Source organism: Stylophora pistillata, chromosome 4, assembly GCF_964205215.1.
Source record: "Stylophora pistillata chromosome 4, jaStyPist1.2, whole genome shotgun sequence".
NCBI lineage: Eukaryota > Metazoa > Cnidaria > Anthozoa > Scleractinia > Pocilloporidae > Stylophora > Stylophora pistillata.
Window position 1 is genome coordinate 42,571,822 of NC_142522.1, and position 14,867 is coordinate 42,586,688.

Genomic DNA, 14,867 nt, shown 5'->3' on the forward strand with positions numbered 1-14,867 from the left:
ACTAAAAAAAAAAAAAGCAAAAAAAAATCAGGCTCTTGGAGTTTTCCCTTTAAGCTGAAAACAAGGACAAAGGCAAAGGCGTTTCAGATGTTTCATCGTATAATATGGTGCGTAAAGTGAATTAGAAATCACTGGAGATGGTTTATTATTATTATTCACCAATACCCTCCAGGCTATACACTACGTCACCCTCCTTTTAAATCAGTTCGCAAAGTGTAAATGGAAGTGAACCGAGGATTTCACATCCATTTACACTTGACCACGATTCACTCACCATATTTCGCCGAGCGAGTTTCTTTTACGCCAGGTAGGTAATCCGCCATTATACTAGGTCACCTGGTAAATGTGAGCAGTGTTCCAAGATACAAGGGGAAAAAGTTCAAAGTATCTCACAGGATAGTTTTAAAAATTCGGATGAACCATGAAGTAAGAGAGCTTTGAATGCCATAGGAGACCATACTTCACTGTCGAATTCAGCAGGCACTCTGACCTACCACAACTTATGATTTCGTGTTACTTACGAAATGTTATGTTTTTATGACATTAACGGGAAAAAAAGATATAAAGCCACCCTTGGCGATATTTAGTTAATTAAAAACAGAAGACTAGTTCGCATAGACGACACCACAGCTATCATGCTTTCTATGCGATCATCAACGACAGTTCCTTTTGACGCATGACGCGTAACGTCACTTTTAATCTCTACAAATTCTGTAATTGTCATGAGCTTAAAATAAATGTGATACTAAATAATGATTTACCATGTAAGCGTCATGGAAATCGTAGGAGCTGTTAAGTTTGCTCTATTAAAGTGTCAATACTTATTTTCATCGCTTCAGAAAATAGTGAGGTGATCAAGTCAGCTGGTAAAGTCGGAAAATATTCGATAACATCATTCTTTTCATGCCCACATATGCGAGGTTAACAAGATGGTACGAGTTTGTATACGTAATTGCCCAAATCTTCAAATATGACATCGATTCAAGATAAAAGAACAAAGTCAAAAACGTCACACGATATGCAGGTTTTTCAACTCAGTGAAGCGAAGAAGAAAGTTGAGTCGAGATAATATGAAATTATCACAAGAGAACCACTGACCAACTATTCAACTAACAGATAAAGGGGAGAAGAGAAACGGAAAAATGAAAAAGATGACCGATCATTGAGATAAATTTTCATCCATTTAGAGAGGTCAGGCACTGTGGTTCAGAAAAAAAGTTTTGCAAGAGAACAAATCGTAAAATGAGAACTGGAAAGAAAATTCAATGACCAGTTCGCGAAAAGATCGCTATTTCGAAAGGCTATCAAAAGACTTTTTTAAGTCTAAACGTCAAGCTTTATATTTAACAGAACGGTTGATTAATCATTCATTAATCATATTTTTTTCGTTTCAGTTCATGATTTGTTTTTGACGTCAAGCTTAATATAAAACAGAAAAATTAATTAATCACTCATTAATCATATTTTTCCCTTTTGGTTCATGATTTGTTTTGTTTACCTATTTTGATGGTGGACTTCTTTGTTTTTAGGTATCGAAAGCACTCCTCTGTTGTTATGGCTTCCTCTTGTCTGCATCTGATCGTCACCTTCCTCCTATTCTGTATGACGTTCGCTAATAAGATGGAAGTCAAAAATTTAAAGTACTGCGGTAAGTAAAAAATTCTAAACACGGAAAGAGCAGCGACGAATTATAATTCAACACTGTTAGTGTTAAATATGAAAATCTAAGATGCAAAAATTGTTCTGGTGCGCTATGCCTAATGTGTCTAAATACGGTTTCTGATTATTAGAAATTAATTATATTTTCATATATCTTACTTTCTTTCCATACACACCTTACTTTGTTACCACACACACGTGAATGGTATCTGCGAGTCAATAAAGCAATTCTTTACACCAAAAAGGCAAATAAAGAGAACCGTCAGAAAGGCTCAGAACAGTCCCTTATCGTGTACACACATTTCCGCAGAAAGACCTTGATCTAGGTAGTTACGGATCCCAAAGATTTTTTTTTTTTGGTTTTGTTTTGCTCGATTACATCGACGATCGACACACTGACAGTTTCGATATATAAACAATAACAATCTCAGCAATAAGAACAGAATGAATTGATTTCTTCAAATTTCAAAGTTCGGTTGGTGTAAATAAAAATTCGTTTATAACAATTTGGGACGTTATCTGAGCTCAATCCGCGTATGATCAACAACTCACTCCGCCCTAAGTAAATCCGATGGTCCTATGCGCGTTTGAAATTCGAACCACATCCCCTTTCATGTGAAATGTTTAGAACACTTTATACTTTCGTAAATTTTAACAAATTCGCCAATAAGATCAGCGAAAAACAAGCCACTGGTTACTCAACTAAAAGAGAGCTACGAGCGCCTGTCAATCCATGTCGAAAATTTTTGCACAAAAATAACCGTTTCACAAGTTTATATCTGTGTTTACTGTTTCTACGGAGGCGGTGGGGATTTTTATTGTAAGTAAATAAATGCTGTGGTGTATCGACTACCTTAATAGGCTCGTGGACAATGTGAAACTGCATTGTTACCATTTTCTTAAATTACATCTCAGCATCTTTTTAATTTTTTTTTATTTAGTTTGATTCTATTGCACCGATCATAAAGTCGAATAATTTAAATCTAGGCCTTGTCGGACAAATACTAGCTCTGTGACAGCTATTGCATTGGCATAGGTGAAGGAATGGTGATTTTTTGTGGTTGCTGTGTTTCAGGTCCACCAGATAAGACCTTAAAGTTCCACGTGACTCCCTTTCCAGTGATACCCCTGGATGAACCAGTGAATGTCACATTTACTTTTACTGCAGGTTAGTAAGTGATACGGAAAGCTGCCGTGACCAAGCTACATCATTCGACATACTTGTCGAGTTACCATTTTCCCAAGAATAAATATAATTGAAATAAAATGTCAAACATATGAAATATTGAGATCGAATGTGAATTGACTGAGTGAAAATCGAAAAATGTGGCACATGACATTACGGAATCGCGCCCATTGATAAACGTCGCACGGGAAAGTGCAATTAAGCCAGAACAGAGAAAGAGAGCATGCGTAACTTCATGCAGGCCTGTCAATCTGACTGTCAGTCATGTAATCCCCCGTGTACGCCGTGTTCGCAAGTATTGTTTCTTGCTCAGACAACCGAAACATAGCGCCATTCATCGAAGAAAAATAGCCGTAATCTTGATTAGACGATATTGTTTAAAAATCGATCACATATTTAAGCCGAGCGATTTTTTCATAAAACATTACCAAAATCTCGAAAATTCGAGCTAGAGAAGGGTTCTCTGCTTATGGCTGATTGTTTTTCCATACATATTTTTTTTCCAAACAGCAAATTGAAAGGAAACACAGATATTTTCATCTATAAGCGGAGATATTGCATGCAGAAGGAAATTAACAAAACAAGTTGAAGTTGGTGATTGACTTTATTTATGTTGTGGCTCAGTAAATACGGCTTACTGTTCGTCCTTGGTGTGGGCGTCGAATTCGTCGTCCATCTCCTCCTTATCCGCTAGTTCTGCTGTTTCTTCCGAGTAGATTGCTTCATCTTCAATGCCGTCTAGAGTGTTAGAAATCCTGCAGGTATAGATCTCGTGAAAGTGTTTTAAGAATTTCGAAACTGACCAACCGGAATTGCCCATTTCCACCATTGGTAAACAAACTCGTCACATATTATGGTGTTGAAATCTGCGACAAGTAACAAGAAAACTTACCTTGGCTTCTCTGCCCTGTAAACTAGTCAAGTAATCTCTCATCCAGCCGCGGATATTTCGGAGTGTAACGGCCCATCGCTGTGCGTTTCGCTGACATCTTGAGCTCTCCATTAAAGAGGTTCGCTTGATCTTTCCTCCAGCGGCGGACCATAGACTTACTGATGACGTACTCTCTGGTTATCTCGTAATTGTTTTCGACGGAAATACTGCACTGAAACACTTTTCTGTTTCGAATCTTCTGCGTTCATTTCAGTTATTTTCGAGAATGGAATTCTCTGAATATCGTCTCGGCTTATAGCCGAGTACTTTCAATTCACATGTTTTAAGAACCCAATTAAGACAGACCGAAGTTTAGGGTCTCGGCTTATAGCTGAGTTCGGCTCATAGACGAATCAGAATACGTTAATTTATTTATTCATTTATTACAATTTAATGACACATATAACTTACTTACTTACTTACTTACTTACTTACATTAATAGATAATAATACAAAAGAATAAAAAGAAAGGTGCCATAAGGATGGTCCGCAAAAGAGATAAATCCCCATGCACGGCAGACCACCTTTAACAAAAAAACAAATCCAAACTAAAATCAATCAACTCTTGCAGTCAAATAATCCCTTACACCCCTTTTAAAACAAGAAACACTTGGAGCCTGACGGACCGATAGTGGCAGCCCATTCCACATGTGGACAATCCTATTAAAATAGCAAAACCTAAAAGTATCAGTCCTCGCGTAGTTCTTTTTTAATTTAAGATCGTCCTTACCCCTCAACGAGTATCTTTCCGAATGTGAATAAAATTGGATATAAGAGGATATATCTATATTAATATACCCATTAAGAACTCTATAAAAAAATAGTACGTCAAAAAAGAAGCGTCTGTCCTCCAGAGATAACAGGTTCAGTTTTTCTTTACGAGTGTTGTAATCATCATCAGTTTTTAGAATAAACTTGGTGGCTCTTCGCTGAATCCTTTCTAATTTATTAATGTTTCTAGCCGTGAAGGGTGACCAGACAATAGTACAGTATTCCAATTGGGACCTTACCAAAGCACAGTACAACCTTCTTAACATGTTAACATCTTTCAGACCTTTGCATGTCCTTTTAATAAGGCCAAGAATCTTGTTAGCCTTGCTTGATATCTTATCAACATGAGGAAGTCTTCCCTGGGAAGACCTAGGCTCATTTGTCACTCACCGTTGACGTGTGTGGGTCAAATTTAGATGCTGGTAGAGGAACAAAAGGAGCTAATGAGATATCTATTGTTTACTTCCACCAGCATGGTCTCATGAGGTAACGTGCGAACCACCTACTTCGATCTCAAATTTACCGCCACAAATAAAGATAGTTTCCATTGGAGAAAAGAAATACAAATCTCAAAAATTCTTGTATTGTGATGAAAACATAAAACAATTTTGAGGAATGCGCCCGCTGTTCACTGTTTTGGAGTAGCTGTAGCTCAAGCTGACTTGACTCCAAGAGTTCTACATCACACGACGGTTGATTGACAAATGGCCCCGTGGGACCTAAGGCTCCTTTTATAGCGCGCCTTCGTGTTTAGGATCTGAATTGACGAATTCCCAAACGGGAGTTGTAAAATTTCGCTTTGCGTCCGTTCAGAGACAATGGAGGTACAATTGAAGCAATTAGTATTGTTTGAAGGTGATGAAACGAACTGTTGTTATGGTAAAGCTGAGTTGGAACTGAGCATGTGCATACGTGGAGCAGGAATTTAAGACTGAAAGTTAAGTTAAGACTGAAATGCGTCAGATTTACGAGGTTCGACCATCAATTTCGCTATGAAAGCAAAATAGCATTACAGAAACATTTCTCTTTAGCTCGTTTCACTTAACAGGTCGGGAAAGTCTGTATACTTTTCGAAAAGTTTAAGTATACGTTGTAAATTCCTGCTCCACGTATGCACATGCTCAGTTTGGGAATTCGTCAATTCAGATCCTAAACACGAAGGCGCGCTATAAAAGGAGCCTTAGGTCTCACGGGGCCATTTGTCAATCAACCGTCGTGTGATGTAGAACTCTTGGAGTCAAGTCAGCTTGAGCTACAGCTACTCCAAAACAGTGAACAGCGGGCGCATTCCTCAAAATTGTTTTATGTTTTCATCACAATACAAGAATTTTTGAGATTTGTATTTCTTTTCTCCAATGGAAACTATCTTTATTTGTGGCGGTAAATTTGAGATCGAAGTAGGTGGTTCGCACGTTACCTCATGAGACCATGCTGGTGGAAGTAAACAATAGATATCTCATTAGCTCCTTTTGCTCCTCTACCAGCATCTAAATTTGACCCACACACGTCAACGGTGAGTGACAAATGAGCCTAGGTCTTCCCAGGGAAGACTTCCTTATATAGCGCGCCTTCGTGTTTAAGAGACCGAAGCTGGCGGTGAGCTTTTGCAACCTCATTCCGCTTGCAAAGCATCGTGGATACCCCACTTTTCCCAGGCGACGCTTTTCAATGGGCGCGATTCCGTAATGTCGAAAATCGAAGACCTTCATATCTTTCCCAGAGTTACCTTATAGTAAAGTTAGCAACGTGTTAAGGTTTTTTTCCCCAGACTTGCTTATTTACCATAGAAAATTTACCAAAACTGAAATGAGCGTTTGTAGCCGTAAAATTGTCTCGTGCTGTGGGTTAGCGTGCTACTGTAAGGCGCAATCCCGTTTAAGACAGGCTATGTTCTATTTGTAGAGACACGATCAACTGCTTCAATAACAGAATTCTCTACTTTTTGATTTCTCCCCGATCACGTAGCTAAAATGCTCGCTCCCATCTCATTGGCCCAGCGCTAGTGGGTTTAAAGGAATATATTCGATGACAAAGGAAAACAGACGCGCGTGTGCTGTCTTAGCCACAAGTATCTAAAATTAAGCATTTGTCAACGGCGTGCAAAACAAAATGGCGAAAATCAGTGCCCCGAGTAGAGGCAAATAAACTTTGCTCATGAAAAGCGCAAAAGAAAGCAAGCTCGTATAAATTTGACAAATTTGTATCGGAGGGATTGAGGTATGGCTTAAGTCTAAAACGGGACCGTTTAATTTAATTTTGATATCACGGAACTCTTTAAAAATCACCAATATTTCAAAATCCAAAAATCGCATTTCGTAAGCAAATTTGCAATTATCATTTTCCCCATGCGGTATAACTCAGAATCGGTTGATGTTAAGCTCATGATAAGTGAAGATAGTGTTGTTTTCGAGGATATAAAAATTAGTATGGGGCTCTTCATTTCCGCAAGGAAAAACCAGGCTTAACTTTGTGAAAATGGCAACATCGTCATTTAAGTCACCCCTTGGTTAATCCGGAACTCCGAGCACATTTTAGAAGCAAGCGATACAGTAAAGTAGCCTTGCATAGCTAACGTTGGCGAATTTTTTAGCCGTAAAACGGCAAAAATTAGCCGTTAGGCGTAAAAATTGACAAATTTGAATCGTTAGTATTAAAGATGATGTAACCGTAAAAAAAAAAAAAAAAAAAAAAAAAAAAATTAGCATTAGACGTATAAAATGGCCATAAATGTAATCGTTAACCGTGAACGCCGTCTTTCCATTGAGACCCTCATTTCATTGTCACATCTTTTGCGAAAGGCACGGCCAGCCATTCATTTGACTATTCAAGTTCTAAAACCTAGACCTTATAGCCTCTATCTTCCGAACCATCTGCGTGGAGTACCTCTATGTTAAAAGGTAAACCCACAGTATTCCACTGGAAAGACTTGACACTTCCGGTTCAAATTCCCTACCCCACCCTGGTAAGGTTCAAAGGACGACAATCAAAAGTCTGGGAGTTTCTCAGGATGTTGAAGCTGCGATTATCGATTAATCGGTGGATAACGTTCCTAACACCACTTCAATATCTTTGAGGGTCAAAATATTGACATTGGTTTGGCTTTAATGTTTTATTTTCACACACAAAATATGAAGGCTTTATCTATAGACTCTGGTCTGTTTAGAGCATGAATCATGCTCAAAAGTCCATTTTATTTCGCCTTAGAGGGGCACGGAGAGTTTGTGCCAAAAACGTAACAAACCTTAATAAGCCAAATTTTTCTCAACTGATTTTGATTAATTAGTCACTAAAGTACATTCAGGATTTGGTATGAAAGTTATGCAAGAAGGCGGTGATTTTTACCTCAAATTTGACCTAACTTTAGCCCCAGGTCCCTCTCTGTCTAATTGGTCGAGAACAAAGTTACAGTTAATGAAGTCACAGCTCCACTATAGTAGAGTCCATGGTAAAATTCATTTGGTGGCACAATTTACCAATGGAGTTTTAGAGCATTTTCAAAATGCCACCTAGAAGGTTGAGTTTTTGGTGCACCATAAGCCACAAATATACCTCCTCCCCCCAGCTGAAACGCAAGAACAAACAGTCAGAGAAGATAGCCAAAGCGACTATTGAAATATCTTATCACTGTCAACTTTTGTGTTAAGTTTAAGCCAAATGAGTCGATCACAACTTTTGGTCCCTGGAACACTTTCTCAGACAGGGGCACTTAAGCCATACCTCAATCCCTCCTATACAAATTTGTCAAATTGATGCGAGCTTGCTTTCTTTTGCGGTTAATGTAATAAAGAAGCAAGTCTGGAAAAAAAAAAAAAAAAAAAAAAAAAAAAACTTGATCACTCTTCTAAGTTCACTATAAGGCATCTCTTACTGAAATATGAGGATAGTCATTTTTTAGTCAATTAGCCACCTCACCTTAAGTACTTTTCTATTCTTCAGTAGAGGGAAAAGCCTTTACAGATGCATTAATCGTTGAAAGTTCTTAATCCTTTTTATTTAATTTGAGAATCATCGGCAAGTAATACCCTGCATTTTTGCTCTCCTCGTTATTTACTCCGAGATCCTCTCACAAAAAAACCTTTCAATCATTTCGTAAATGTTGTACACACTAATATAGCCTAAAAGAGCGTCAGCTCTTTCCACTGTAAATCCAACCTTTCTATCACCACTTTTCCACAGCTGTGGACGTATTAGATTACACGCTACGTTTTATTGCGACCCATCAAGATGGGAAACCCTTTTGGAAAGGGTCTGACATGATCAACTGCACACCAAAGAGAAAGTTTTGCAATTTGGCGGCTGGTGGTAGGTATCTCCTAATCAGAATAGAAGAAAAGTACCGAGGGTAAAGCCAAATCGTAGCATTATGGGCACGCCTTGATATATATTTGGCTTGCAGATCTCCATTGCGTTATTCGCTCTCAACAAAAGGGCGATTCTCATTTGACTGGAGATCAAAGATACTTGGCTGTAAATGAAATCATGAGACTTACTTTAATTTTAACAGCTGACCAACGTTTTAGGGTAGAGAGAACTTTCAATTTTTTCAAATTTGTTCTTTTGTTTCTTTGTTTGTTATTTTTTTCTGAGGGGTGGGGGGGGTTGTGTATCAATCATCATAATAATCTTTATTTGCCTTATTTTAACAATCAAAAATAGTTAATTACAGCGATAACAGTTAGAAGGCGAGGAGACCCAAGAAGCCACCAGGCTTATGGGAGAGCCACCTCACTTAGAATAATAAATTAAGTAAAGAAAAATTGCTGCGAATGTGCGGCTTGGCCAATTCAGTGATTATTTAAGTAAAAACTCTTGCAATTTCGCTTTAAAGCTAAGAAAGTTTGACGAACGAGTGACTGAAATAGGGAGAGAGTTCCAAATTTTAGGACCTTGGTAGAGAATAGTAAACTGTTTGACATTTGTACGGCACAAATGCGTTCGATAATGACTGGCTGTTCTGGTACCATAGTTGTGAATTTGGCTATTCCTTACAAAAAGATCGAGAATTAATGGGGGCAATAGGTTATTTTTGAAATAAAACATAAATTTAGCGATTTCAAACGTATTGACTTGGAAAATATCTAAAACTCCTAGTTTGGAGAATAAAGGGGCAGAGTGGTCTCGATAGTCTTAGTTGGTGATAGCCCGCACAGCTCGCTTTTGCAAATGATAAATTCTATTTAAGTTAGATACGTATGTGGACGACCAGACGGAGTTACAGTAGACGATATAAGGATAAACTAAGGTGTAATACAAAGTGAGCTTGGTTGCAGAGGATAGGGAAAAGCGAGTATCAATCTTAACTTGTTTTGAATCATTTTCAATTTGAGTCCAATAGGGGTTAATTAGATCGTGAAAAGAGGATGTGATTCTATCAAAAAATATGGTAATAAACATATCTTACAAGACGTTTTGTTGTCTAGAATCGCTGAATATTTTTACGAGTTGTGCCGTAAAAATAACGAGTAAAAATACTCAGCGATACTTCACAACAAAATGTCTAACATTTTAGCGTTATAATAAATAAACACAGACGGGTGTGCATCAAAGGTAAGAGCTAAAAATGAATAAATACAGAGACTATTACGCGACAGGATAGGTGTTGAAAATTTTTAGGAGGAGTTTTTTAGCGTGTCTACATGAGGTTATCAGTTCATTTCGTTTGTTAAGAGAGGCTAAGTTGGGTTTGCAAATTATAAAGCACTTCTCCCTTGAGGCATAAGTTACAGCAGTTTGAGGCGGGGTTGTATGGAGCGGCCAGCTTTAGAATCTTCCAAGAAATCGTGTAATTTATGTCCATGCCTTTTAAGTTCCAGACTTGTTTACTTAGTTAAGTGCGGTTTCTTTTACTAGGGTGGTTGAATGAAGCTTTGTGGTTGGGATATCGTATCTTGAAGGAGTTTTCTGTCAGGCCCTTATAGGTTTTGGCGGGGTTGTCGTGTTCGGTTGTTACGGTCGCTTGATAGAGAACCGATTCCTTGAGGCAGTGTCTACCCATGGGACACTCAGCTGGGTTTCTACAGTTGCATGCTTTGGTTGGTTTGGCTTTATTCTCTAAGACCGATTTGTCAGAGATTTCATACGCTGAAGAGTCCTTCAACAAGGCAGCGCCGCTCCACCAGAATGCCCTCAACTACGGCGGATACAAGCATAAACTTACATTTTCTCCTCAAACCTCTACCCACCCTCCAAAATCAAATCGAAAGAGAGAAATTATTTGGTACAATCCACCGTACAGTAGAAATGTAGAAACCAACATCGGACGGGTATTTCTAAAGATACTTGACGACGAACTCCCCAAGGACAGTGTGTCACACAAGATCTTCAACCGAACACAGTAAATCGCTCTTAGACAATGAAGCAAAACCAACCAAAGCATGCAACTGTAGAAACCCAGACTGGCAGAGATTCCCTTAGCAAGTCATTGGCGAATCTTGTATTTTATTCTCCTAGAAACGTATACAGAGAGTTTTGATGGCTACATTCCATTTTTATCAACTGGCTTTTTGAAGGTAAATTGTTAAGAATATTTTCAAAAGAAGAAAAAAGATCTTTTCAATTTTATTTTTCTATGATTTTCAAAATGATTGTTTTGGCTGACATAAAACTTTCGCTAGACCAGTAAAGTTTTAGCTTCGCGTTATCACAAAAAAAATGCGCCGTATTGTTGCTTTTCTAATTCAATCTCTTTACTTTCCTATTCTGAACTCATAGGGAACCTTCAAATTTAAAGCTGAAGCGTACAACGATGACGAATTCGTGTGGTTTTGCTTCGAGGGAGAAGCAGCTTTCTACTAATCGTAACAAAACATCCTTCGTTCTCATCCTTTTGCCTCTTTTTCACTGAGAACAGAAAGTGGTTGATTTATAATTCAGTTATTTTTCAGCTTGTATTTTATTCAAGAACAACTTCAAATCTCATGGCTAGGTCAAATGGATCAATGCATAATATCGAGATGAAAGCACATGAGGCAGCAGGTGATATTAAACAATTTGAGTGATCATCATCATTGATAAATTTTCATGGGCATATCTTTGAATTTTAGACTACTACTGGCTTTAGCTTAGCTTTAACCTGCTGTGCAGGCGTCCTATCAGTGCGAGTTAACATTAAGAAGCTGAGTTAGAGTTATTCAATCGGCTAAATTTCATTTGGAATTCGAGTCCACGGCAGGGGGAGGGGGTGGGAAGGACAAAACTTTTTTATTTACTTGTTCGATTATTATATGTCTGTCAACATTTATAAAAAGTTTTCAGGAGGCTCTTGGGCCCTTTCACTCTAAGTGGAGAAAAATACTATCATTGGCACGTCGGTGGAAAGAAAATTGGTGATAAATTTATTGAAATATCCAAATAATTTTTTTTCAATAAGTGCGTGAAGAGATCTCTCAGCCTCCTTGAATCGCCGCTCTAGATCGTAAGTTTCAGCAATTATTTTAATGAAGATTAATGAATTCCTTGCTGTCATTATTTACTTTTTGATTGTTAAATGGACATAAGTATAAATTTAAAGTCACTTGTAAAATGAGTTCAAGGTTAATTATAATTTGTAAAAGAACGAGGAAACATTTTTCATCAGAAATCAAACTGTATGCTATTTGATTTAAAGCTATACTAAGGCCCATTCCAAGACTCACGAATGACTCATATACTTGACCATTAAATAAATGGCCTCTTAAGAGCAGGTCAGCGGATGGTGAATACCAGTTTCAACAGGCAAATCGTGTCTGTATTAATCATCCGTTACATTACCAATAAGAAGAGAAAGCTTGGATGTGCCCTGGAAATTTACCCACAATTCTCCTGATATTGTATTTGATTTCCCTAGTGTAACTGTAATAAACTGCTTAGAAACTAGTCACGTTCTACCTTGTTAGCATTGTGAAAATGAGTCATTTCTGTTAGTTCATGTACAAAACTAAAACCTTAGACGTTGTCTTCGGTGGAAATAACAGCATTAGCATTAGGTGAATATTGTTTTAAATTGTTCGTGTCACTCTTCCCAATCTCTCATTTCCTCGACGGGTGATCGTGTTTAAAAAACACTTTGAAAAACATCCAAGGCATTTACCCACTAGAGATTTATTTGACATTTACGTAGTTAAATAGCCATTGAATACCAATATATTTGTTTGATTACGCGTCAAGAAGCGCTGTTGAGTTGTTAAAAAAAAAAAAAAACAAAAAAAAAAAAAAAAACCTATATGTCAGCGTATAGATTGGTGTATTAGCGTAGTGTAATCTGACCAATGGGTGCGAGACCCCAATAGTTTAAGTATCTTACAGAATAGGAAATGTATAAAAGCAAGAAGTGTATCTGTAAGACATCATAGGACTATTCAGATGTAAATATATTTCACCAATCATTAAAGAGCAGATAAAAAAATAATTATCATCTTCTGGCCCTGCTCGCGCAATCCCATAGAAAACCACACTGAGTAAAGGCTGACGAGTGCAGGGCGGGACAGGTTGACATGAGCCTCTCCTGAAAAAAATCATCCATCCCTACTGCCTTCGCGTCGCTTTGCTGCAAAAGCGTAGAGGAAAACAACAATGAAGAAAAAGAGTGGTGTTTTTCAAGGAATTAGGGATTTCTTGTCAAAGCTCTGATTGCATAATTTGTTCTTGCTCTTGTAGCTTGTGTCGGTCCGTCACGTCATTACCTCGAGCCAAATATTTTCCCGTTCGGCCCTCCCACTCTGTCAGTAAGTACATAATCCATTTTTGTGCATGAACACATTTCAACGCAATTGAGAATCGTCCCCTTCAAAATCCACTAAAGCCTGTTTTTCCCGCTACCTTTCCTACTGGTCATAAAAACATTGTTCTACAACTAATTGTAGTAAAGATGCGTTTATCCGTATATTTTACTACTGAGATTTGCTCTGTAAGGTGCTATCGTTTGGGTCACTGATTAGACGAACGACGTATTTTGACATTCGTTCGCTCACAATCTATGAAATGTGTGCGCCAATAAGAAAAAGATTAAGGATCTATGAAATAAAATGAAAATTGCTTGAACGATTTTCTATCCACTTGCTCCTGCCGATGCATCAAAAAACTCACTCGCAACTTGTGAATAAAAATCGTTCCTGGGCACTTTCCTTGGAATAATTTCTATTTATTAAAGTGCTACTGAAACGTAATTTTCATATCCGAGATTTTTGCAATATAATAGAGTTTGAACGTTATTTGCAAACGCTGTGTACTTTTTTTGGGCCAACGCACAGCGGAAAGTACATTTTTAACCATTCGAAGTTGACCGGCTGAGATCAAAATTGGCGGCCATCTTGGCGCGGCCAAAACAGCCCTGTGACGTCACTGGTTGTGTACTTCTGTGAAAGAAGGGTAAACGCATGGAGTGTGGCTTGCATGTTGGGAGGCCGAAAAAGAGGATTTCGGGCAAAATGCCATCCTCGTCTTATTCCTCGGCGGCCACATCGGCATCTTGGCTATCTGCGAGAGGTTCGCCTAGATAGGGAGCAAAATTCCCGACTGATACCGAGAACGAATCTCTACGTGTCTATTTAGTTAATCGGCAACTGACGAGATCCACAAGATTAGTATCGAAACCGCGATCTTGCCTGACCATCTACAGAAATGTCGAAAGACATTATAACGGCAGATGGGCTCCTAAATGCCCCGGGCCAAAGCAATGCCATTTAGAGAATGAAGAAAACATGGAAGCCTCATACGACACCGCTACTAAAGATGATCTATTCGGCAAGTCTGAGGATAACGAACAAATCCCTCAGTACCAAATGCCCAGCAGAACATGCCCAGAATCCCTACAATATAGGGCGAGGGCCAAATTAAGAGCAGACGAGGATTTCAGAAATGAGATAAAGCAAATCCTTAACAACGTGGAGCAAGAAACAGTAAAGGCGATCATGTGCTTTTATGAACGTGAAATCGGTCGTTTTAATACCAAAATAAAGAAAAGAAAACGAGCCAAAACGGCTGGAACACTGAACACTAAGAACTGTAGTATGATCGAATCAGCGCGCGTGGCGCAAGCTGAAAGCAATCAAGACAACTTAACGATCGAGACAGTCAAAAAAATAGCTGTACATCTACGAAGGCGAACGATTCGAAAAAGACGCAATCCCTGATGTGCGTACTCAGTGCCACACACAAAGCAAATTCTCATGAAAACCTGGCATTTAATAGAAACACAACCACTACTGAGCGAACTATACAAAAATCCGCCGCTCGTATCTTACAAAAGAGGGTGGTCGCTCAAAAACATACTCGTGAGGGCTAAACTTTGAGTAGGCTACTCTAAACACACGCTTGGGAGTCGTGTAGGCCTGTCAACCCCAT

The 14,867-nt window shown here is 38.4% G+C and overlaps 2 protein-coding genes across 7 annotated transcripts in view; one reads left to right on the forward strand and one right to left on the reverse strand.

Annotated features, from left to right (window-relative positions):
- LOC111334168 (uncharacterized) overlaps positions 1–4,097 on the reverse strand; it is a 33,634-nt gene extending 29,537 nt beyond the window's left edge. For both annotated transcript variants that reach the window (XM_088757370.1, XM_088757368.1), the window contains exons 1-2: positions 3,484–4,097; positions 1,499–1,612 (exon numbers count right to left, since the gene is read on the reverse strand). The gene's annotated coding sequence lies outside the window, so the exon portion shown is untranslated. The remainder of the gene's footprint in view (positions 1–1,498; positions 1,613–3,483) is intronic.
- On the forward strand, positions 96–12,933 carry LOC148733844 (uncharacterized). Of its 5 annotated transcripts, none has more exons than XM_088757372.1 (6): positions 96–307; positions 1,530–1,648; positions 2,735–2,827; positions 8,724–8,849; positions 10,998–11,056; positions 11,259–12,933. In XM_088757372.1, the coding sequence occupies exons 2-6, from the start codon at positions 1,555–1,557 to the stop codon at positions 11,340–11,342; spliced, it is 456 nt and encodes a 151-aa protein (XP_088613498.1). In that variant the 5' UTR covers positions 96–307; positions 1,530–1,554; the 3' UTR covers positions 11,343–12,933. The 5 variants fall into 5 exon arrangements, with proteins under 5 accessions (XP_088613498.1, XP_088613500.1, XP_088613499.1 ...); XM_088757374.1 differs by lacking the exon at positions 96–307 and adding an exon at positions 754–845; XM_088757373.1 differs by lacking the exon at positions 96–307 and adding an exon at positions 871–1,191.
- Positions 12,934–14,867: the final 1,934 nt, after the last annotated feature.

Bases quoted from the DNA above. Each gene is read 5' to 3' on its own strand.
- LOC148733844 (XM_088757371.1), top strand. From the start codon at position 1,507: ATGGTGGACTTCTTTGTTTTTAGGTATCGAAAGCACTCCTCTGTTGTT. The intron at 2,828-8,723 runs GTTAGTAAGTGA...ACTTTTCCACAG, and splicing joins CACATTTACTTTTACTGCAG to CTGTGGACGTATTAGATTAC. The intron at 8,850-10,997 runs GTAGGTATCTCC...TTATTCTCCTAG, and splicing joins TTGCAATTTGGCGGCTGGTG to AAACGTATACAGAGAGTTTT.